The sequence below is a fragment of the Cydia splendana genome, chromosome 3, assembly GCF_910591565.1.
Source record: "Cydia splendana chromosome 3, ilCydSple1.2, whole genome shotgun sequence".
Classification (NCBI taxonomy): Eukaryota; Metazoa; Arthropoda; class Insecta; order Lepidoptera; family Tortricidae; genus Cydia; species Cydia splendana.
In genome coordinates, this window is record NC_085962.1 from 5,010,646 (window position 1) to 5,035,214 (window position 24,569).

General features: G+C 40.0%; 1 protein-coding gene across 1 annotated transcript; it reads right to left on the reverse strand.

Annotated features, from left to right (window-relative positions):
• Window positions 1-774: 774 nt before the first annotated feature.
• LOC134806455 (arylsulfatase I) lies at window positions 775-23,344 on the reverse strand. Its single transcript, XM_063779737.1, has 12 exons — window positions 23,266-23,344; window positions 20,734-20,893; window positions 20,008-20,167; window positions 18,956-19,050; window positions 18,218-18,285; window positions 17,390-17,543; window positions 15,757-15,914; window positions 14,495-14,643; window positions 3,573-3,712; window positions 2,235-2,385; window positions 1,603-1,719; window positions 775-1,178 (listed from the first exon to the last, which is right to left on the reverse strand). Exons 1-12 carry the CDS (start codon window positions 23,341-23,343, stop codon window positions 1,013-1,015), a joined length of 1,596 nt encoding a protein of 531 aa, XP_063635807.1. The 5' UTR covers window position 23,344; the 3' UTR covers window positions 775-1,012.
• Window positions 23,345-24,569: the final 1,225 nt, after the last annotated feature.

A 24,569-nucleotide genomic window follows, 5' to 3' on the forward strand; every position in this document is an offset into this window, starting at 1 on the left:
TTCTACTCTTTTTTTCCAAGCTGTAAGTCTACAACGATTTTAATAGCACACGCAGTGCCAGTGATATTTTAAATGAAATTACGATGTATAAATAGCACGTGCACTGCGTGTGCTATCAAAATCGTTGCAGCTTTAACCCGTAACAGACTACCGCACCGCGACCTTGGTGTGGTCAAAATCAAAATATCTTTTTCTCGCTTTCACTTACTAGGGGATATTACTGCAATGTTCTGCCGCCAGAGTGCAGCACTACCGACTCAGTAAATTCATAGACTAACTTATACATACTGTGCCTTAAACTGTTTTTTGACAAGTTTTCACAGACAATAAAATATGACATTGATGCATCAAGGCGGTTTGTTAACACGGTGTTTGCCGACCGGTAAACGCGAAAATCGAAATTTAGTTATCTGCCTCTTTATCGCTCGAATATGCAAGAGTGATAGAGAGATTAGATAACGAAATTTCGATTTTCTTTTTTCGCGGTAGGCAATGTGTCAATGTGGTTTGTTTACTGTATGTGCCACAAAGGTGCCACCTAGGCAGAGCTTTGCTTAATATTCCCTATATATATGAGAGTGTGCTGACCCGGCACTGCTGGGTGTCCCTTAATTTCTGATAAAATTGTCTGATTTGATTGTCTCGTCTGGACTCTCACTTAGTCTGTATACGCCATATTGTCGCATTCGTACAAAAGGAAAAACTTGGTGGAAGCTGGAAATAAAACACAAAATGGCATTTTTCTCAAAGTTTAATTTGGTTTACTTACTACATACACCACTCACTTCATGGTTTGAAACAATTTTATCATGTCTGTAACTGCCATCTAGGTTCCTAAGCACGAGGTACCTATGTACAAATGGTTTCGGCTAAAAAACTGTCGGACCATTTGACTGCGCCGAAACTGTATTGTCAGTAGTCTTCCATCGAAGTTTCGGTTGACAATATAATCGTGTCGTTACCGTGGACGACCCGATAAAGCGGCCATAGACAGGGAAAACAGAAGACAGTTTCATGAACACTGGGAACCGCCTATCTCATAGTCCCCGAAGTTGGTGAACACTCGCCCCCAGAACTTGGGGTCTCCGCGTGGGTTGTCCGGCTTATTGTTCGGGGGCACGACAGACTGATTCAAGAAGCGAAGTTCCTCTAGAAGTCTTTGAACGATCTGTGGATTTCTGTAACATAAAGAGGTAAAAGGGAAGTTTGTTTTAGTTGCATCTGAAGTTATAGGAGCGGAGAAGATATTAAAATACTAACACTAATTTAATGCTTAAAGTCGAAAATCCAACAACGCTTGATAAAAAGCGCCACCGCTGTCGTGTGAATAAATACACGTGTATCCATTTGTGTCATTCAAACGCTTTTTTAACGCGCGTTGTAAAAGCGCCCGTGGGAATGGAGGCTGAGTGTAGGTCTCGTTCAAAGTATTTTCCACTCTAGCATGTCATTTTAATAATAAATAGATTGGATTGTTCGGGACATAAAGCTTATCAGATACTCGTACTTAATGATGTACACTCAAGTCCAGTGAAAGCGGGTCAGGGTTTATTGAAATTTCTATCCCATCTGGCCCATTTTCGTTGCTCTGGAGTAGCTTACTTGCTGGCCAAGTTGACCCGTTCGCAGGGATCATCTCGTATGTTGAAGAGGCATGGATTATGCAGCGGCTTACACACCACCTCTGGATCGCTGCTACATTGTACAGTGGCAGCTTTCCTAAAAAAATACAAAGGCCGATGTTAAAAAAAGTGCATAGCGCCGCTAAATAAGTTTTCACTTCAAAAATCGCGACCTTGGAAAGGCTAATTTTATTCTGTATGATCATTAAACAAAAATCCATTTAATCCACTCGATAGGACGTTAAAGGAGGGTTAAAAAACCGGACAAGTGCGAGTCGGACTCGCCCACCGAGGGTCCCGTACTTTTTAGTATTTGTTGTTATAGCAGCAACAGAAATACATCATCTGTGTAAATTTCAACTGTAGCTATCACGGTTCATGAAATACAGCCTGTTGCCAGACAGACGCACAGACAGACAGACGGACAGGCGACAATGGAGTCTTAGTAATACAGTCGAGTTTTTACCCTTTGGGTACGGAACCTTAAAAAGGAGAAGGAAGGATGAAATACACTTTTGTATACTTAGGACACTTTATATTTAATAGGACAACTTTTAGGGTAAATTGTACAAGTACATGTGTTGTACAATTCCCTTATGTGCTTGTACTTGCCTAAGTAGACCAGCTTTCTCCCTCGTCGGCATGAGGCCCATCTTGCCGAGGATTGTGCCGACTGTCCCCCCGTACACCGCGTCTAGGTCATATGAGCCATTCCGGCCGGCCGGCCCGTACCACGAGTCCCATGCACCGTTGTATGATGTTCCTGCAAGTTTGGTAAGTTTACTAGTTTTTATTATGGTGTATCTTACTTTTTATGAAAGTTAATAGTTATTTGTTTTACAAGGAGGCAAAGTTGTTGTTTAACCGCTCGTGCTATAATATATTGATATCCGAGCAAGCGAAAGATTCCAAAATTTTGAGCGTTGCGGGGGTTTCAAAGCACGAGGGTTAAACAAAATTTGCCCCCGAGTGAAACACAAAATTTTTCACCACACGTTACCAACCCGAAGCAAATATTAAATGTAAAATATCAAACAAAATCAAATTCGAAAATTAATGTTATTGAATATTTATCATCCAAAATCATCATTTAAAAGTCAATTCTACCAGCAAACATAAGAAAACAACTCAAAACTTGCATTTGATTACTTTGTCTCACATGTGAATTACTGATAGCAAAGTGCAACTTTGCTGTCCGTTTTTGAAGTGGAAAGTAAGCCTTTAATTCCGAGCTGGTGTGGTGAAAATAAATTTCAACCTATATACGTCCCACTGTTGGGCATAGGCCTCCTCTTATGCGCGAGAGGGCTTGGGCTATACTTAGTCCCCACGCTAGCCCAATGCGGATTGGGGACTTACTCACTTGAGGACTTGGGGTCTTATGAAAGTTACGCACTCGAAATATATACTGTGAGTGTGTGTGTGTGTGTTTATATCTGTGATATATACATGACTGTGATGTATAGCCACTGCCATATATGTACTAACTACTAAGATAATTAATTCCATAATACAATTACAATGTTCCGTTTCGACTGCTTTTGGTACAATCACCATCTTCCTAAGCACGTGATCGCGGCTCGCTAATGTAATCTAGGACATATTGCCAATGTGATCCTAAAAGTTGGCGCACGAATTATTTTTACAAAAGCGGCCAGAGGAGAAAAGCAGATTCTGCAATGGTGTTAAGCGGAGTCCCAGACGGGATGGGACGAAAATACTAGCGTCACTAATTAATTGTACTTATTCTTGCGTCCGCACCTCCATTTTATCGGTAATATCGGTCATAATCGGCGGTCGAAATCGGCGAGCCAAATTGGCGTTTGCATCCCCACGGCCATGATTTGATCGGACAATAATCAGATTGGCGAAAAATTGTCCCGTCTGGACCGGGCTTTATCCATACGGAAACCTAGAAAAGACTCGGGTATTTAAATATAAAATGGATACCTGTATGTAGTTTCCAATGATCCATGGTGATGGCGCTTCCGTCTTTGTTATCGATGTTGTGGAGCACGGAGGTTCTCTTAGACGGCTGGTCCTTGGACAATTCTTGCCACAAATCTAGTCCGTCGATGTTCTCCAATAAGCTAGAACATAAACACGAGAAGAATAAACCTACATATGTAACTTATTCATAATAAATATATATATTTTAGAGTAGGTACTATAGTGCGATAATTAGCACATTACGTACCTAAGGGGTCATCCATTAATTACGTCACACGAATTTCTAGGTTTTTTACCCCTCCCTTCCTTGTCACACTTGGTCACATTTGGCAAATCCCTCCCCCCGTGGTGTGACGTCACATTTTATCAACGAAATCGGCAAATCTATAAATATTTATCAAAATATTTTAGAAAAAAGAAATATTTAGTAATTTTATAACCCAAAACTGATTGGGAAAGAAAATTAAACGAATAAAAACGATTATCATTCCAAAACCTGGCTATTTAACTGTACAGCGAATAAAATAAATTAAATACATTTTTGGTTACTGATGAAGTTAAAGTGACGTCACAAAGTTTGTGACTCCCCCCTACCCCTTGTCACAACATGTCACATTTTCTCAACCCCCTCCCTCCCCCTAAACGTGTGATGTAATTAATGGATGATCCCTAACTAGTCCAGACCTACATATATTACACCTGTCTCCTAATCCGTAAAATCATTAGTGTCCGACCGAAGGTTCGGTTTCGGCCAGTTTCGGCCAAAAAATCATGTTTCGGCTGTAGTTTCGGTTTCGGCCAAAAAACGGCCGAACCTTTCGGCCGGGCCGAAACTTACGAAATGGCACTTCGGACAAAGACCAAAAGTTGGGGAATAAGTAGGACAACAATAGTAATAACCTACATTTACTGATTCATGTATAGGTATATTATAAAACACAATTCCACCAATGAGGGCGCCACTGGACGGTCGACGCAGTCTTATGAGGCTGTCAATACCTATAACGCGCACACTGCATGTCTATCGCACACATTGTATCGAAGTGAATGAGATAGCACTATCGCACGTAGCCATTGGCCGAGTATCAGCTCGGCCCGAGTCGAACGATGTCTTTTTCGCTCTTATTCAGTCACTTTCCTATCTACCTCTAATGGCAAATTTTAAGCGCGGCTAAAGGCTACGCTCAAGTAGTACTGCAAAGTTGATTTTCTGACTATTGATTAAAACGAAGATAAAACCCTTAAAAGTGTCCCCAGTGCAGTTTTTCATACGAATGCTCGACCTTAGCCTCACTTTTTACCTCAATTTACCATTTGGTTTGTGTTCCACATGTCCTCTACTTCAACTTAGCCGTTCGCCTCGCTGCGCCATGCTCGGCCTGCGCGTCTCGCTTTTTAATACAATGGACATTGGTTGGAGTCTGTGCTCAACTACTTATCCTGAAGCCTGAAGCACGGCTTTTACTTCGCATGAAAGTTCGCCTCACTGGGGCACTTCGGACTTTTAAGCCCAGGTGAAGATCGGTACCCGGCCTTACGATGATCATCATTCACTTGCCCTTATCCCATTCATTTGGGGTCGGCGCAGCATGTCTTTTTCTTCCATACCTCTCTCTCGCCCGTCATCTCATCATTCACTTGCGTTCGTTTCATATCATCTCTCACACAGTCCATCCACCTTTTTCTCGGTTTTCCACTCCCGTTACTTCCCTTGCGATATTGTTAACAAATTATTTCGCGCTCGCTGCGCTCGCGTTTTCGGTTGGTTTTTGTTGACCCTGTATCTGATCTACATGTTAGCTTGACTGGTGAATGAATAGAGTTAGACCAAGAAAATTCTGCAATGATTTTGATAGCATAACGCAGTGCTACTAGTGCAAATGTTATTTATACGTCATAATTTCATAGAAATTTTGACGTTTAAATAACACTCGCACTGTGTGTGTTATTAAAATCGTTGCAGAATTATCTTGGTCTAACTCTAGTAATTTACTTAAAAAACTGCTTAAGTAACATCAATTTCAAGGACATTGGGTGTTGACAGCCCCATAATATTTGTGTAAAAGCGGTTTTATGACATTTTTTTCAACGATTTTATCAAGTCTACAAAAGGTTCGGTTTCGGTTTCGGTTTCGGCCGAAACTAGAGCCAAAGCCGAACATTCGGTTTCGGTTTCGGTTTCGGCAAAAAAACATGTTTCGGTCGGACACTAAAAATCATGCGAAAAGACCTGCATATTCAGATAACTTTCACTGAAAAGCACAATGTACAAAAAATGAAATTGAGAAACGCTAACAACCTAATACTCCGGACCCCACGCACTAATTACGGGAAAAAGAGCTTACTCTACGAAGGTGGTAATCTATACAACAAATTACCAAATAAGTACTATAAAAGATGCTAAATCGAATACCACTTTTAAAAAATTACTTAAGCAACATGTTTTAAATAACCTTAGTACAAATAATTAATATAATATAACATAATTTTTTATTTACATAAAAACCATAAAATAAACAATTTAACAAATAATACATTACAAGTACAATACAAATTTATTATTTTTATTAATAAAACATGTCTTAATAATATGAATATTATGCATTAGATCTCAATAAATAAATAAAAGCAAGCTATTGACTAGAATAGCTTCTTTTAAATATAATAAAATATGTACACTAAAAATATGTAAAATATTAAATATTTAACACTGAAATATGAAACTAAATATTTTTTTACAATATAAATGTACATATAAAATGTTTGTTTAGTTATAAGTACATCCTCTGTTTTATAAGCTGTGTTACTGACTAGTTGTTATCGCTATGTACTATTCTGATCGCCTGCCGAGCGCGGGCAAGTTAATGGCGCGCCCGAGCTAGCTTAGTAACCATGATCTCCAATTACACATAGTCGCTACGCATCCCGCGATCTGCAGTTCTGGTTAGCCTGGACCTCGCGGCTGCGCTCGCGCATGGTAACTAATATAATGTTCTGGCGTACTTACTTGTGTAAGTCGCTGCGGGCACAATAAATAAAAAATGTATATTACCTACCTACATATATATTTATTATGCAAGAACTCAATAAATTTGCACTTAATATTATATAACAAATAAAAATGTACTCGTCAAGATAATTAATTCTTAGTATAAGTATGTTAACTCATGTAAGTGAATTGTAATATTCTTATGAGTAATAAAATTTCTTTAAACCTATTTCTTTAAATCTAACTATGCCGAAAATTTAAAGGGCCATATGTACCTACTTTAAAACGCTGTACCTACGATTAATTTGCAATTTTCAATCGGAATAAGTATTGAATTCAGGTTCGATAATGAAAAACTAAACTTTTCCCAGGTTATTTTTAGCTCAGGTACCTACTTGTCAATCTACAGCTGACCTTTCATTTTGTGTAAACAATATTAGGTACCTACGATCCTTTGTTATGGTTGCCCAATACCAAATTTAATGCAAACTGATAAAATGTAATTCTTCCTGTTCATTGTTCTTTACAAAGGATTAACTAAAAACACAATTTTAATTACTGTTTATCGTAATCGGGAAGGCCAAATGTCGAAATGGCGAGAACTTTTGTAAAGCCCCATAGGTAGTTGTTGGAGCCCACGGTGTGACTGTTAAAAGTGTAAAATAAACGTTTCTCACAGGTCAAGCAAAATCAAACATTGCGCTAATGTCTTTCTTTTCACTGTACCTAACCTTATAAAATATGTGGTATTGCTTTCGAAATGAAAGTGTGTTTTTTATTACATCTGACGTAAGTGCAAGCTTGTATACTAATACCTACTTGCACCACCACGCTAATGAGTGAGGGCACCCTGCAGATGGGAGCTCTACAGTAAACCTGAGTAAGTAGTGTACACTGTCTCTGTGAGCTCGCGATAGGCTTACTAAAAATAAGTTCGAAAAACCTTACTACTAAAAAAAATTAGCTTTTCTACTGATTTTCTACTGACAACCGTTAGCACAACTTTTAAACTGCTGGTCACTATGTCGGCTAAACTGTCATGTAGCCATACTTAAAAAAAAAACACAATCAGCCAATCGCAGCACAACACTATTTGGCGCGAATCACGTTTAAGAAAAAAATTATATTTCTAAAAAAACATTTACGTAATTAAATTAAATATAATTTGGGAGTATAAACGGTTACTGATGATGGATAAATCGAGATATACACGATATTCTTGTCGCCTCTGTTTAACTGAAAGTGATTTTAACGTGCCCTTATTCGGCAACTATGCCAAGAAAACCCACATAGTGAAAAAAATCCTAACGTGTTTAAAAATTGTTATAGAAGAGACTGATCCGCTCACGACCATCTGTTACAAGTGCGCAGGCAATGTTGAGAGGTATAACGACTTTATGACAGTTATAAATAAGAGTCAGAACCGCCTGAACTACAACGAGCGAAATGTAGACTTGTTGGACGAATCCTTCAGTCGTCGTCGCGTAACGTACGTGATGGAAGAGGTTGAAGCCGCCGACTGTACTTTCTCTTTTCTCGAAATACCGGAGGAGAAAAGAGAAACGTCTTCTTATCCTTTATTTTCGTACATATTAGCACCACAAAAACAGCTCGTTAAGGAGGAGACAGGCGTTTGGAAAATGCCTCTAAAAGTCGGTCAAAAGTTTCAGCGTGAGGATAAGTCTAGTGAAAAGGGACGGCAAAGAGAAAAGTCCTCTACTCGTTTATTTTCGTATATACTGTTATGCAGAGCCCGTCTCTGGGGTGCATACGCAGCAGGAGGAAGTGGTGCGATAGTGAACTAAAACAACGTCGTCCTTTAAACACTCGATGTATTTTCAAAATGCACAAATGTTATAAAGTCGTCTGTAAGCACATTAACATTAAATAACTTATAATTTAGAGAGTAAACCTAATAGCATGTTTACCGTACGATCCGTGATAGCAAAGAGAAAGAATGACAGCGCACAAGTTGCCAGAGTCAAAAATATTCTAAAGGCACCTATATACGTGCATGTCAATTAATAAAGTGTGCCATTGACTTTCCAACACTTCCCCTCAAGGGCACACTGTTATCTAAATAATAACCATAGTAGAGTCAAATATTTCAAAGAGAAAACTAACATGAAACAACTAAATTTGGCTCTACCATATTAAATGTCACAAATAAACATTGAATGTACATTTAAAACAAATTCATAATGACTCTACCATATACTAGTAATAATAATAAACCTGTTAGCTTTTTATATAAAAAAAAACAACAGATAAAAATACTTAATATAAATTTAGAGTACAATCACAACTTACTTTATATGCTCTAGTTATTGAATTAAGTATTAACAAACGTTCATAGCTTTGATAAACTCATTATGCTTAACTCTACCTAAAGGTTTTGTCAACACATCGGCAATCATTTTGTCTGTAGGCAAATACTCTACTTTAATTACATTTTTAGATATTAAATCTTTAACATAATGGTACCTTATGTCGATGTGTTTCGTTCGCTTATGACAGTATTCCTTAGCTTGTAAAAGCTTTTGAGCACTTTGGTTGTCATTATATACAATACAATTAATTTGTTTAGGCAAAATCTCAGACAAAAGACTCTTAATGAATGATACATCTTTACATACATCAGATATTGCTAGGTATTCTGATTCACATGAAGACAAAGAGACACACCTTTGTTTGCGAGACTCCCAATTAACTGTACAATTTCCCAATTTAATGACATAGCCAGTATAGGATTTTCTGTCAGTAATATCATTGGCCCAGTCTGCGTCAGTATAAGCATACATAGACCAATTCTCATTCTTATGAAAACATAGAGAATAATGAATTGTACCTGCCAAATAACGCAATATACGCTTAGCTGCTAACCAATGTGACCTATCGAAACAATTGTTAAATTGGCTAAGTTGACTACATGCATATGATATATCTGGCCGTGTACATACAGACAGATACATCAAGCAACCCAAAAGTTGTCGATAGTTAAAAACATCATCCTGCAAACAGTCATTATTTTCAGATTTTACAAGTTTACAGTTAATTTCCATAGGTGTGGCTGCGGCCTTACAATTTTCCATGCCAAAACGTACAAGTAGTTTTCTGATATATTCACTCTGATCTAGAGTCAAAGTTCCCTTAACTTTATCCCTAGACACGTTTATACCTAAACAGCTCTTAAGCGGACCTAAATTTTTAACATTAAATTTACTTTCTAAAATGTTTAACAAATTTCGCTTAATTGAACTGTTTTGGCTGTAAAACACATAAAAGTCATCAACATATAAAGCCAAAATCACTAAATCATCCTTGTTACTTTTTACATATACACAGGGTTCACACTTGGATTGAGTGAAATTATGTTCACTAAGTAAACTATGTATTTTACAGTTCCACATTCTACTTGCCTGTTTGAGGCCATAAATGCTTTTCTTTAACAAACATACTTTATTTTTATTATTATCACTGAAACCAATAGGCTGTTCCATATATACAGTCTCATTAAGGTCAGCATTGAGAAAAGCTGTTGCCACATCTAGATGGTCAATGTTTAAGTCTAACTGATTAGCTATACAAAATAAAATTCGCATTGTCGAGTGACGGACAACAGGAGCGAACGTTTCGTTATAATCAATGCCTTCCCGTTGGGTAAAGCCCCTGGCGACTAATCTTGCTTTAAAACGATCAAAATTACCAGAAGCATCATATTTAGTTTTATAAACCCATTTACATTTTATTACATTTTTACCAACGGGCCTATCTACCAATTCCCAGACATTGTTTTTAACTAGAGCATCATACTCACTTTTCATGGCATCTAGCCATTGCTGGCTATTAGAGCCACTTACAGCTTCTTCGTAGGTAATGGGTTCATCAGTCGATGGAGAGGGACCATGAGCGAGTAAGGATAAATCATAGTCTAAATACCTCGCAGGGAGTACATTACGCGTGGAGCGAGACGAGCGTTGTGGTGTAGCGTCGGCCACAGGACGAGACGCTCCATCACTTTCAACTGCCACAGGGGGAAGGCTCACTGGTTGTGGGCCGCCGGCACCTGGTGAATCAGCTGTGCTGGAGTCGCTGCTCCCAGTGCAGTACTCATCGGTTTCTCCACCTGAAAATGATGATGAATCTCTGTCAGATAAATTCAAATTAATCTCATTATTAGTATCATTGATTAAAATATTATCATTTAAAATTTCATTATTAATAATTTCATTATTTTCCATTTCATTATCATTATTTGAATTTACTTGACTATTCTGACTAGAAACATTACCAATATCACAGATCTCACTAGAAATATCATTATAAGTTAAAATGCTATCACTCGTGGAAAGTTCTTGCAAGGGGTTTGTACAGGGGTTGTAAAATCTATTCTCAATAAAAGCAACATTTCGAGATTTAATGACCTTTGTGGGATCCAAAGGATCAGCTAAGCGATAACCTTTAGATGTATCACAATATCCCACAAAAATGTATTCCTTTGCCTTAGCATCCAATTTATCTCGCTTATGTTCAGGTAACAATGAAAAAGCAGTACAGCCAAAAACCCTGAGGTGTCCAAGGTTGACCTTTTTGCCAGACCAGACCTCCTCAGGTATACGTCCAGCCAAAGCCGACGTGGGAGACCTATTCTTTAAATATACAGCAGTCATTGCTGCTTCTCCCCAAAATCGTTTGCCGAGACCTGAATGCTGTAACATGCAGCGTACCTTATCAAATATAATGCGAAAAGTCCTCTCTGCTACTCCATTTTGGGCAGAACAGTAGGGAATGGTGGTCTGGTGGATAATACCATGTTCTTTTAAATATTGAGTAAATTTAGAACTAGTAAACTCTCCACCATTATCACTACGAAGGCAAAGGATAGGCAAACTCTTTTCTTTTTCTACCATAGCTTTAAAATGTTTAAAACAATCAAATACCTGTGATTTGTTCTTCATTATGTAGGCAAAACTCTTCCGGCTGTAGTCATCCGTAAAGGTGAGTAGATATCTTCCTCCTCCATGGCTCGTCTCTGGCATTGGTCCGCAGACGTCAGTGTGCACCAGCTGTAGTGGTTGCGTTGTTGCACTGTTGCTAGCCTTAGGGAAAGGCTCGGCCGAAAGCTTCCCCTTAATGCATGCTTCACAGTTCTTGAGGTTTTTATCCTGAAACAACACACCACATGCATCCCTCAACTTACACATCCCAGCTGAGTGCAGGTGACCAAGTCTAAAATGCCACAAGTCCATCACAGATGGGGTAGAGACGGCAACTGCAGCGCTCGGTGCGACCTGCCTAGATTGCAGGTCCAAAGAGTGCTTCCTGTTAGGATTATATCCCTCAGCCCTAGACACATCCCCAGAGAGTTTATAGATTCCATTAACACAGTTAGCTATAGCCATATAGTCGCTAGGTGCTTTATTGAGACTATGACCCCTATCATAAACAAAACACCCATCATTATTAAATAAAACAGAATGACCATCTTTACATAATTTAGACACAGAAAGTAAATTTGCTGATAAGTTGGGAACTAACAAGACATTCTTAAAGGTCCTCACCTGTCCATTTAAAGCAACACTAAGATCTCCAGTTTTGGAACTTGACATTGTTTCACTGTTAGCCAAACTTATGGATTGCTTCTTTGTATCCCTTATATTGCTGAGCAAGTTTGGATCATTAGAAAGGTGAGAAGACGCGCCTGAGTCCAAGAAGACATCCGTCCGGTCCTGGGCGAAGAAAGCTGCGGTGGTGGTGGCAGACTTGGAAGAATCCCTTTGTTTCCTATCTCTCTTATATTTAAAACACTTCGGCTTGATGTGACCGACTCGGTGACAGTATGTACACTTAATTTTGCTTGTAATGTACGCTGTTGTTGAGCTCCCGTTATTCGCAGACTTCCTTTGCGCCTCTTGAAGAAGACGAGTACGCACCAGGTCGCTTTTCAGCTCTTCAGAAGATATACAATACGTTTCTAGGTTGCTCACCAAAGTGTCATAGTCTGCCGGAAGGCCACTCAATAAGATTTCAGCCACTTCTTTATCTTCGACCACCCTGCCGATGTCGGCGAGTTGGTGAACTAGGGACATTACATGTTCAATATATGTAGCCATGTCTGCATGCTCGGTGAAATCTACCCTGTGTAGCTGCCTTAAAAGTAACACCCGCCGATACAGCCCTTTGTCTTCAAATGTGTCCGACAAGTTTTTCCACGCTTCTTTAGCTGTTGTCGCAGTCCGAACGTATTGAAATAATGCCGGTTTTATGTTGAGACAGACACGTGCCAAAGCGCGCTGGTCGCGCGCGGCATCTGCGCCCGTCAAAGCCTCGTCCGACTCCCTGTCTATAGTGTCCCACAATCCTTCTGTGATCAAGATCATCTTCAAAGCGAACTTCCACGTCAGATAGTTGTTCCCGTCCAGCTTCTCGATGACGGGAGTGCCCATGACGACATTAGTGGCATTTACAGCCATCGTGGCAATATGGTAAAAAAAAATATTCAGAATTAACGTTGTAGGACGACGTAAGAGGTAATATTTTGTAGGTTTTGCCACTTGATCGACAGCCACTTACTAGATGGATCACGATTTCTCCTTTTCTCGTGGTATGCTGGGCATCTTAACCTGTTATGCAGAGCCCGTCTCTGGGGTGCATACGCAGCAGGAGGAAGTGGTGCGATAGTGAACTAAAACAACGTCGTCCTTTAAACACTCGATGTATTTTCAAAATGCACAAATGTTATAAAGTCGTCTGTAAGCACATTAACATTAAATAACTTATAATTTAGAGAGTAAACCTAATAGCATGTTTACCGTACGATCCGTGATAGCAAAGAGAAAGAATGACAGCGCACAAGTTGCCAGAGTCAAAAATATTCTAAAGGCACCTATATACGTGCATGTCAATTAATAAAGTGTGCCATTGACTTTCCAACATATACCACCACAAAAACAGCTCGTTAAGGAGATAAAGGAGAAGACAGACGTCTGGAAAATGCCCCGAGAAGTCGCTCAAAACAAAAAGTTTGATCGTGAGAAGAAGGGACGGCAAAGGAACTGCTCGCGAGACTTGTTCGAGACTCAGTCACAAGAAGAAGAGCAGCCAAATGGTTCAGATCGGAAACTGACCCCCAAGGGCAATATTATAGAGAAAGCCCGAGCGATATTCGGATGGCAGTAGTCATTTTATACTTAGTAGTAAATTTTATAATACCTTACATCTTCAGATTGTTAGTTGTGAAATGTTTGAAAGTTCCTATATTTATGATTATGATTGTTAATTATTTTTTCACGCACAGACTTTTTGTAATACTTGTTATGCATTGTATTAAGTTAATACCAGTATGTTTTATTAAAAGCATACTATATGAGCCCTGCCGTATGGAGACTCCATATAGGTGGTATTGAATTGTACTGGTTTATCATAGCATGCGTTTATTTTCAGTTGTTACTTCGAAATGATTTTACACATAATTTTAGCTCCGAATAGAATAGCTTTTTATTTCTAAATAAATGCATAAATGCAATTTATATCAGCGGTTAGTGATCCAAAAGACTCGAGCCCTGTTAGCTCTTTTTTTAGGGCTCGCCTCATTTCTTGACGCCTAAAAGGCTAAAAGCCTTTTTTATTTCATTAGTAAAATTAAATGAATGAGCCCTAAAAAAAGGCTCGCAGGGCTCGAGTCTTTTGGATCACTATCAGCGGTACATACCTATACCTAGTAATGCCGAATAGTTGCACTATCCTATAAACACCAATGCAATAAATTCAAAAACTGAATCGACAATAAAAATTTATTTAACTATGCAAAAATGCGACCAATTGCTCAAACTGAAACGTAGATAAGACATATTCGCTTCGCTTCGGTCAATTACCTATTAGCATCGGGCCTGCAGCAGGGGGCTCCACAACCTGTGTACGCACTGTAAGTTACCTCGCATCGCCACCCGCCGCGCTGATGAGTGAAGGCAGCCAATCAGCAATGTGCACCAGCTGGCTCGCCACGCGAGCCCGCGCCTGAAGCAGGGGGCTCCATAGCAGCCCGGCGCCCCGCACGCCGCCTTCCCATAGCGTAGCTTTCACCTGCATAATAGAGCCATTTTTATTCTCGTAAGTCCCAAGCGATTTGAATTCTGGGAGTAGCGGGTTCAAACCCCGGCTCGTACCAATGAGTTTTTCAAAACTTATGTAGGAAGGAGTATTTTCGGTGAAGGAAAACATCGTGAAGAAACCGGACTAATGCCAATAAGCCCTAGTTTACCCTCTGGGTTAGAAAGTCAGACGGCAGTCGCTTTCGTAAAACAGTGCCTACGCCAATTCCTGGGATTAGTTGCCAAGCGGACCCCAGGCTCCCATGAGCCTTGACAAAATACCGGGGCAACGCGAGGCAGATGAGATGAGTAATTCCCAATCGTCTACAGTTTATTGCACGGATTACTCCTTTATTCCCCGTGGAAAGGAGTAATCCCTGCAGCAGACCCAGAAGCAGCAGGGGTTAGGTTCCATTCCATAACCTAACTAGCAAAATTTAACACTCGGGCTAACAGTGAACAAGATGATCGTGTGTTCAGCGGACCTCGGCCCTCATACGACCACAAGGCCAGCAATACCTGATTTGTAGTTGAAAGCGTAATTGTATAGCTTTGCCGTTGATGCCACGGGCAGTTGTCGATGGTGAACTATGATCGAGTCCAGCAGGGACTACAAGGCCGACAGTACCTGCTTGTTGTGCTCACCCCCCCGCCTGGTAGATGGAGGGCGTTGTCGTTGAAGCCTGCCGCGTTGTTATCGGTGGGGAACTATGATCGAGTCCAGCCATCGAGCAACACCGGCTTCCGACATGTCGGAAGGGAGGAGCCCAACCGATAACTTACCGTACAAATCATTCTGCCATTTTTTGCGGGGGGACCCGTGCACACAGTCGCACTTCTCACTCACTACATACAAAATTCAATCTGTAATGACGACACTCAAATACATAGAAAATGACACACGTCAAAGACAAATCTTGCACACCTCGATCTCTTTTTGTGTACGAACGAGTCACAACACGCAATAAGGCCACAGGTACAGTTGTACAGACCTATGCTTCGGCAGAGGGTAAATAGTACGAATTCGTGCCGTCTCCCTACCCGGTGTTGCTCGAAGAGTCCAGCAGGGACCACTAGGCCGACAGTACCTGTTTGCTATACTCACCCCCCGCAGAGGGTAGTTGGAGGCAGCGTTGTCATTGAAGCCTGCCGCGGGCCCGCCGTTGTCGGTAGTGAACAAGATGATCGTGTCGTTCAGCAGGCCCGCCCCGTGAAGGGACTTCACCACTTTACCCACGGACTGATCCAGCTTCGATAATACAGCTGAAATAAACCAAGAGTATTTTGATTTTACATTATTTTGATAAAAACTTAATAGAGAGTAAATAAAGGGTTGTAGTTTTGACTATACTGAAATAGATGGCGCTGTAATATGCTACATGTTTTGTAGTGACAGAATTATGGTTATTATCGAACGAGCGAGCGAAGCGAAGCGAAGCGAAGTTCTTACATTCGACTTTGAACACGCGGCTGGCTAGCGGCACGTCCCGGCATTTAGATGTTTTTAAGATGAACTGTCAGAAGATAGTTTGATACTGAATAACTTAAGTAAATTTGTTCTAATTTAAATGAAATTGGGTAAACGTTTAGTGGAGGGCATTATATTTTAGTCATTAAATTATTAGCAGGCCCGATCAAGGGGTTATTGAGCTAGAAGAGCTTAGAAGGCCAAAAAGCTAATTGTGAGAGGTCTTGCTATTCTGGTCATTTTTTTTGCAAGAAACATGGTCGAGTTTAGTATCAAATGAAAGTGCTCGACTTACACTTTAATAATATCGTTTTTAAATTTACCATTTTGAAATAATTAGCAAGATAAAAATAAAATAGAATAAACATAATTATATGTATTTGACATTTGACAGGAAATATTTCGGCTTAGCACAGATACAGTTTATTTTAATCTCTATGGTGGTGACTTAAATCCAGGGGAGGGACAGCCGTATACGAAGCCCTTTTATTCGAAAAAGTAGCGCCATCTATATTACTTAACGCTAAACTTGTAAATGGCGCTTCAAAATTGATGCAAAAAAGCAAATCTTGTCAGTAGAAAAAGGCGCGAAACTCAAATTCTCTATGAGACCATATCCCTTCGCGCCTACATTTTTTCTACTGACAAGATCTGCTTGGCCAACTATATTATACATACTACTCTTTGCTTAAATCTATCAGTTAAGGGCTTCACAGACCTTGACCGTGGATTTATATCCACGCGATCTTTGATCCATTGCCGCCTATAGAGCGACATAAAATAGTAGAAATTAAATAAAATGGAACTCAAAAATGTCCATACTAAATTGTTGCCATGCCATTTTACGTCAAAAATGTGACAGTTACGTAGAAAGTGGCGCCCTCATTTATTTTCTATTATTTTATGTCGCACTATACGAGTACCTAAGTAGGTGCAACAAAGTCAATCGCTATATAATTTTTGGTTAACCGCGAGTTCTCAGTTCGGGGCGAACTACTAGTTATTAATTGATAACTTTTGATAATCAGAGTTACCGCATGATGTACGAAGCCGTAGCGCCATCTACATCAACTGTTAAATTCGAAGCACTTTGTCTTATACAATCAGCAACCCATACCCATACCATACAACCCATAAATCAGTGAATATGTTAAGGACGCTAACCCGTCGTTAGTGCCAATTTTTACCACGGCATGCGCTGCGATCGCTTTACTATACCCCCACAACGCACTTCGCACGTGTAGAAATATGTACCTAGTCATTTACCAACCAGCAAACTTTCTCCTCTGGTAATTCTCGATGTGCTTGAACCTCTCGATCTCGCTGTCGGGCGCCCGAATGAACTCGTTGGGGTTCCCGCTGTGCACGGCAGAGTGCGCCACCATTAGGAACAGCGGCTCGCTTTTGTTATGCGCTGTGATCACCTGGAACACATATTACCTGCAGAGGCTACAGCTCTACAGGCCTAACCTAACGCGAAGCACTTCGTTGGTCAATATTTGCCTCTCTATGATATTCGAGCGAAGAGTGACAGAGAGGCATATAATGAAATATCAATTTTCTCATTCTAAAAGTGCGCTTTGCGGTTTTCCAACAAGTTCTTTGGAAAATATGCGCATCCAGCTAGCTCGACAAGAATTGTCACAAAGCAAGTGCAATTTACGGGTTCCGTGCCAATTATGTTAGGAAAGAGATTGAAAAGAAGTAGGTACTTAAATGAGCTCGAGAAGCTCATTGTGACTGGCAAAGTAGATGGGAAAAGGTCTTCGCGCCGTTCTTGACTTTACTATTATTTACTCCACACCGCCAGACAGAAACAGATGGAGAAAGATCGTACAAAAGATAGTGATGCAGAACGGACTAAAATAAATAAATAAAATATACTCGTCGCCATCAGATATATCGGAGCGGAAAAGGTGCTCACAAATATCTGAACACGCCTCTATTGTCAAGGCGTTAGAGTGCGTGTTCAGATATTGTGAACACCTTGGTCGCTCCGATATATCTGATGGCGACTGTACCTACGACGACGCACAGCAATGAGAAAGAATGAGACAATGATAGCAATACCAATGTAAGCTATTCAAAATATGTTTACCTTAATGGCTTCGTCTGTGTAGATGTCTGTCGCATATTTACCAAACAAATCGTGTGCCACTTGCATGCCTGAAATTTTAAAGAAATACGTAGACACATTAAATCCTGGGTTATTCCTATGCTCTACACCCGTGGGTAAATAATGAATTCCATGTAGACGATGTAGTCTAATCCGAATGTTCAATATCTTTTAAAAATAAAGAATAGTTTTCACAAAACAGTCTAATATTGGTCTAATACCTACTCGAAAGGTGCTCGAAAGAGTTTCGTTGACTTTTCCAGGATCTCATCATCAGTATTGACGTGATGACAATGAGCTCAACTATGGATGAAGTATACCATTTCTATTATTGTGGCAAACCTAAAAGCCTAAATATTGAAGTCAGTTAAAAATAAAATCCTGAATAGATTCAAGAGAATAAAATAAATAAATAAATAAATATTACAGGACATTTTTACACAAATTGACTAAGCCCCACGGTAAACTCAAGGAGGCTTGTGTTGTGGGTACTCAGACAACGATATAAGTAATATATAAATACTTAAATATGTACATAGAAAACAAACATGACTCAGGAACAAATATCTGTATCATCATGCAAATAAATGCCCTTACCAAGATTCGAACCCGGGACCATCGGCTTCATAGGCAGGGTCACTACCAATGTCACTATACCCACTAGGCCAGACCGGTCGTCAAAGAGAAGCTATTTGCAAAGAAATTGATGATCGTATGTACCGCGTCTGAAGTCGGTGCCCCACGTATCGTGTTCCATCGACGTATGGTCGTACAGATCGATCCTGCCCGTCCAGAACCCGGTGTGACTCTCGAACCTGCAAATAAGTAATGTTAAGGCCCCAGTACACAGTGGTTAAGGATGGTCCATGACTAGCCATCACCATTGAGTACAGGGGCAGGCGTGGCTCACACCGCGATTTCGTCGCTTTGCTACAGGTAGCTAAAAGTACATCCGTTCCAAACCAATTTTGGGGAAAGCCATAAGCCGCGCGTGCCGCTGTCGCCACCTAGCGGCCATATCTGTGCTGATCGTAACAGACGCGTTTTGTTAGAGAGTGAGTCTTCTGTACCTAGTACTATTATTTATTCTGTGACGGGGGGCAATGGTATACAAGGGCGGACGACTGGCCATCAGTTGTTTATCGTGGTGCGCAATCGGGAAGTTAATTGTCGGTTTTTTATTGACTCTGCAAAGGAATCTTATGGGAATCGTGGCGTAGCGTGGCCTGTGGTGTTCACACAGTCGCTCCTGGGAGTAGCTTGGCGTGGCCCATCATTAGCCACTGTGGACTGGGGCATTTAGAGTCGGACAGCCTCTCATGTGGCCATACAGAGCAAAGCATCTCGGATCTCTGAGAGATCTCCCCGAGGTCTTTCTCAGCATCAAAGGTTTGATAGGGTTGGGCTGGCAGGACTTAGTCCACCTCCCACCCCCGTCACACGAAATAGACGCTAGTCGTCGAGTGGGGGAAAATTTCCTGGGCTGCAATACAATAGAGTCGGACCAAGCTAATAACTATTGCCACAGACTTTGTTAATGATATACTGTGAAAATATAACTACGGCAATTTTGAAAAAGGTAAGCGCCAAGGTTAAAAATTTGAATTCTACTTTTTCTACTGACAAATAACGTTTATTGTGGCACTTCCATCTTTTGCCACGTCAAAATTGTTGTTGCGGTGTCGTCGTGGCAGCAGGATTTTCGACAACGGGAATCCTGTAACTCCACTAAATAAAGACAGCAGGATAGTATACATGCAGAGAGTACAGACCCTCTATTCAATGGCAGGTATTCCTTCTTGTAATGCCCGAGATGCCACTTGCCGACGAGGTGCGTGCGATATCCCAGCTTCTGCAGGTGTTGGGGCAGCAATGTTTCCGACAGAGGAAGCCCTCGCGGCTCCATGCCGTATATCACGCCGTGCTGCATGCCTGGGTCATCAATGTTTAAACGTTAGGTACATACTGCAAAGAACGTCATGTACCTAGGCGATAAAGACAAACAAGCAGGGGTTCAAGGGGGGTAGGGGGGTAGGGGTTTCTACTCAACAGCTCTATCTGAATACCGGCAAGCTATTATCAGTACCTAATGGTACATTTGTATAAATATATCTTCAACTTCACACACTCTCTGACATCCTATAGGTATTTAAGATTTGAAAGACTCTGGCAAGGGTGATTTTTCAATAAAGATTTCCAAGGATCGTCGTATTGATGGGTGTTTTGTTGTACCTATTCGTCAAATAGACAATATATTCCGTGACCGATAAGATTTCAGTGTTTAATTTCAGCCTATCTAGGGTGCGACTAAGGCGTCGTCCTAAATCTAATACAACGCTACTAGGTACACGATTATCGCAAGTTCGCGCGAATTTTACTCGTGCGAACACGCGAATCACGCGCTCTAACATATTGAACTCGAATAGGTGTCCTAATTGACAATCGCGTTATAAGGACGTCTTCGTAGAACTATTATAATCTGTGCTAGTGGTTCTCACCGGTGTGTATGGGATATTTCCCCGTCATGAGCGCAGCCCGCGACGGCGTACATATGGGCGACACGTAGTAGTTCTGCAGCAGCAGCCCGGAGTAGGCCAGGGCGTCCAGGCTCGGCGTTGGCACCTGGTTGGAGCCGTGGAAGCCCACGTCATTCCAGCCCTAAAAATGTGCAAGAGCGTTTTGACATTGTCCGATCCGCTATCGGATGGAGAATCCTGCATACTTAACACACACGCACACAAACAATTATTATCGGTCCGACAGCTGACGGGAGGGCTCCGACATTCCGATCCGATAATATCGGATGTAGGATCCTACATCCGCGTAGTCAGGTCACGAGGGCGCCGACTTAAGCGGTCATGCAAGCTGCAAGAGAGCGCCATTTGGCATCAAGTCCGCCTTTATAGGGGATATTACTGCAATGTTCTGCCGCCAGAGTGCAGCACTACCGACTCAGTAAATTCATAGACTAACTTATACATACTGTGCCTTAACTTAAACTGTTTTTTGACAAGTTTTCACAGACAATAAAATATGACATTGATGCATCAAGGCGGTTTGTTAACAATTGTTAAGGGCCCTTAAGGGCCTACCGGTAAACGCGAAAACCGAAATTTAGTTATCTGCCTCTTTATCGCTCGAATATGCAAGAGTGATAGAGAGATTAGATAACGAAATTTCGATTTTCTTGTTTCGCGGTAGGCCATGTGATTGACGTGACGTGTGATAATGTGTCAATGTGGTTTGTTTTACTGTATGTGCCACAAAGGTACGTGCCACCTACGCAGAGCTTTGCCTAATATTCCCTATTGCGTAATCTATCGTTTTTTAGTAATAATTATTTATGTTTTACTTACATTTTTCTTCCATCCGACATCCGATATCGTATCGGGCAATGTGAAAACGCTCTAATGCTAAAGTATTTCTTAATTTATCTTTTATGAATTGGAAATCATTTTTGTTGTTTCAAAGTAGGTAGGGTCTACTATAACAGCTTTACGTATAAGTACCTACTTAATTTCAGATTGGTCTAAATCTAGCTCTGAGTAGTAGAGAGACATTTTTGCAGTAGGATACGCTATGGATTAATTCGGTCCCCTCAGGCCTTGACTTCCATTCGGTTAATGTGTAATATTTCAACGTCCGCGGCCATTTGAGTGAGAGATAAAGTATCAAGGTACCTTAGGTACCTAGTTATGCCTACATTCACGATCAATGAAAACGTAGGCCGTTTTATGTAGTATTTCCATACAAAGAAATCCGTTTTAATTGCTGTGTAATGGACAGAAAAATAACATTGTTCATAACATAACATAAAACAATGAAAATTAACAATCAATTAATCGTAAAGTAACATTGTAAGTAAATGAAGAAATCTGGGAAGGGTAACTTTCGCCTTCACCTTCAACCCAGTAAGTACGCAAGTAAATAAAAATGAGGCCAAAACCAGACCTCAGGGCCGTAAGTCAGAAGAATAGCCTCCTTTTATGGAGTCGGTTAAGAAAAAAATCAGGTTGCATTCATGCTCCGTTTAATGCAAAGCGTGATTTTATACCACTATGTAAGTATTAATGTTAGTTCTACATTTATTAATGAATTATATTTTACGAATCAAGTTCATAGGTAAATAAGTATATAATATCTATACATACCTACGAACGGTAGATAAGTATTATGTTTTATATCAGTAAATGACTTAAAAACAAACAGTTTATAACTTTATAAATTGTTATTGAATGTTAATCAATCAAACAATGAAATATTTAAAAAAAATACTCGGCGGGTCTTGAACCTACATAGATAAAGCGTTACCGGGGCAACGATCGCTTTATGAGTTAAATAACCGCGTTGTGCTTTTGCATGGCTTTTGCACTATCAACACATTTTTAAATAACTCATGAGCATCTTAAGATTGCCACTTGAAGAAGAAATGAACTTCGCTGTGTTGCACACACAAGGCTCGGAACCGGTTTTTTTTTTAATCCAAAAATAGCCCAATATTTTTAATGATTTTATCCTCTTTCCGTAGTTGGTAGGACTGAATCATGTATTTAGGTAACGACTTCGTATTATTAGATTGACCCTTCAAAAATAAAATAATAAACCAAAGAACGAAAAAGAATAATACCGGTATTTTTGTATGAAGTAAAAACCGGTTCCGAGCCTTGGTTGCACAAAATAAAATACTTCGATAAATTTAGAGACATATAGTTATACCTACAGAAAAAAATACAAAGATCCAAAAGAATGCAGAATCAGTGGTAAGAATGTAGGGAGTAGGTAATATGGACTCAAGTATGTAATGTAAGTAAATAAAAGCAACTTTAAGTTATAAAAAAGTAAAAAAGTATAAGTAAGATTTATTGTACATACTACGGTAGTCAAAAAAAAGTACGCGCCCGCAACTGTCAGTACTCTTTCTGGATATTTAGAAGTTCGCAATTGATAGAACTTGATCTAGCTCATACTTTTTTGTTGTCAATTGGCACATTAACTACAGTTTCGGGCAAATACATCGGGTAGTTACTCACAAGATCATCGGCCACGATAATCACGATGTGCGGTCGGGCGTCGACGCACGCGCACAGCGCAAGCAATACGAGTAACATGGCTGCCTGTCGCTAAAATACTGATCCACTTCACAGACTTGACACCTTAATTTTTAATTACAAATTTCGCCGAGCGCGCCACGGGCATTACATTTTTTAAGTTAACCTGAACTCCGATAGTACTTGTTCGTTATGAAACTCGGATTCAAGTTAAGCTGGAGACTGGAGCGAACCGCGAAATCGGAGCGTGAATCGCAGTGAACTTACGAAGCTACCGCGTTATGACTCACATAACGCAATAAATGCGTTGTTACTGAATAAATAAAATTGTATAAGTACTATTTAACAATGACAATGAATCTAATATTTATTTAGGTACCTTATTTATTTTAATTATCATAGGTAAAGTTGACGAAATATAAGGTGAGCCGATCTTGTTCGAGAGATCGGCTTACTTTATATTTATATTTACTTTAGGTATATTTCGTCAACCTTACCTACGCCTATGTAGGGTAATTCGTCAATAACTGGCCACTGTTTAGTAACTGGCCACCCTTAACAAAAAATTAATTCTCTTCACCTATAAACAGAATTCATTTTAGTAGTAGTTTTAGTGTTGTACTAGTTTGTAAGCGATTTGGTGCAACTGTTATGCTTATAAATGTCTATTAAATAAATAATTAAACAATAAGGTGGCTAGTTATTAAAACCTTATACTGTTTATAATAGGCGACTAGAATTCATTTTAGTTCAGAGTGGCTAGTTGTCAGGTGGCCAGTAATTGATGATTTACCATATTGAGCATTTAATTTTATTTTACGATACGGCTTTATTATGCTTTCATTGTGTTTTTGAACTTATAAAAGCGGTTAAAAATACCAATTCTGCGTTTTGAAGTCTTCCTAGTCAATTTGGTAGCGAGGCAATTCGTAAAGTCCATTTTTGGAGATAAGTAGGTAATACTTTAAAAAATCCAATAATGTTAATAGTGACAGTATTTGATTAGGTAGAATTAGGCCAAGAAGTCTGCAGCGATTTTGATAGCCCACGCAGTGCAAGTGGTACTTATACGTCATAATTTCATAGAAGTTTGACGTTTAAAATAACACTTGCACTGCGTGGGCTATCAAAATCGCTGCAGACTTTTCTTGGTCTAATTCAGCGGTCGGCAACCTTTTAGCAGCTAAGGGCCACATAGCAGTTAACGAGGTGGACGCGGGCCACACTTTGTTAATATTTATGGCTTTATCATACATTGTCGTTTGTCAATATTACATACAAAATAG

Coding starts and splice junctions, on each gene's coding strand:
- LOC134806455 (XM_063779737.1), bottom strand. CDS start 23,343: ATGTTACTCGTATTGCTTGCGCTGTGCGCGTGCGTCGACGCCCGACCG. Junction 15,915..17,389: donor CCAGAGGAGAAAGTTTGCTG/GTTGGTAAATGA, acceptor GGTTTATTTCAG/CTGTATTATCGAAGCTGGAT. Junction 2,386..3,572: donor TCATTGGAAACTACATACAG/GTATCCATTTTA, acceptor CCAAACTTGCAG/GAACATCATACAACGGTGCA.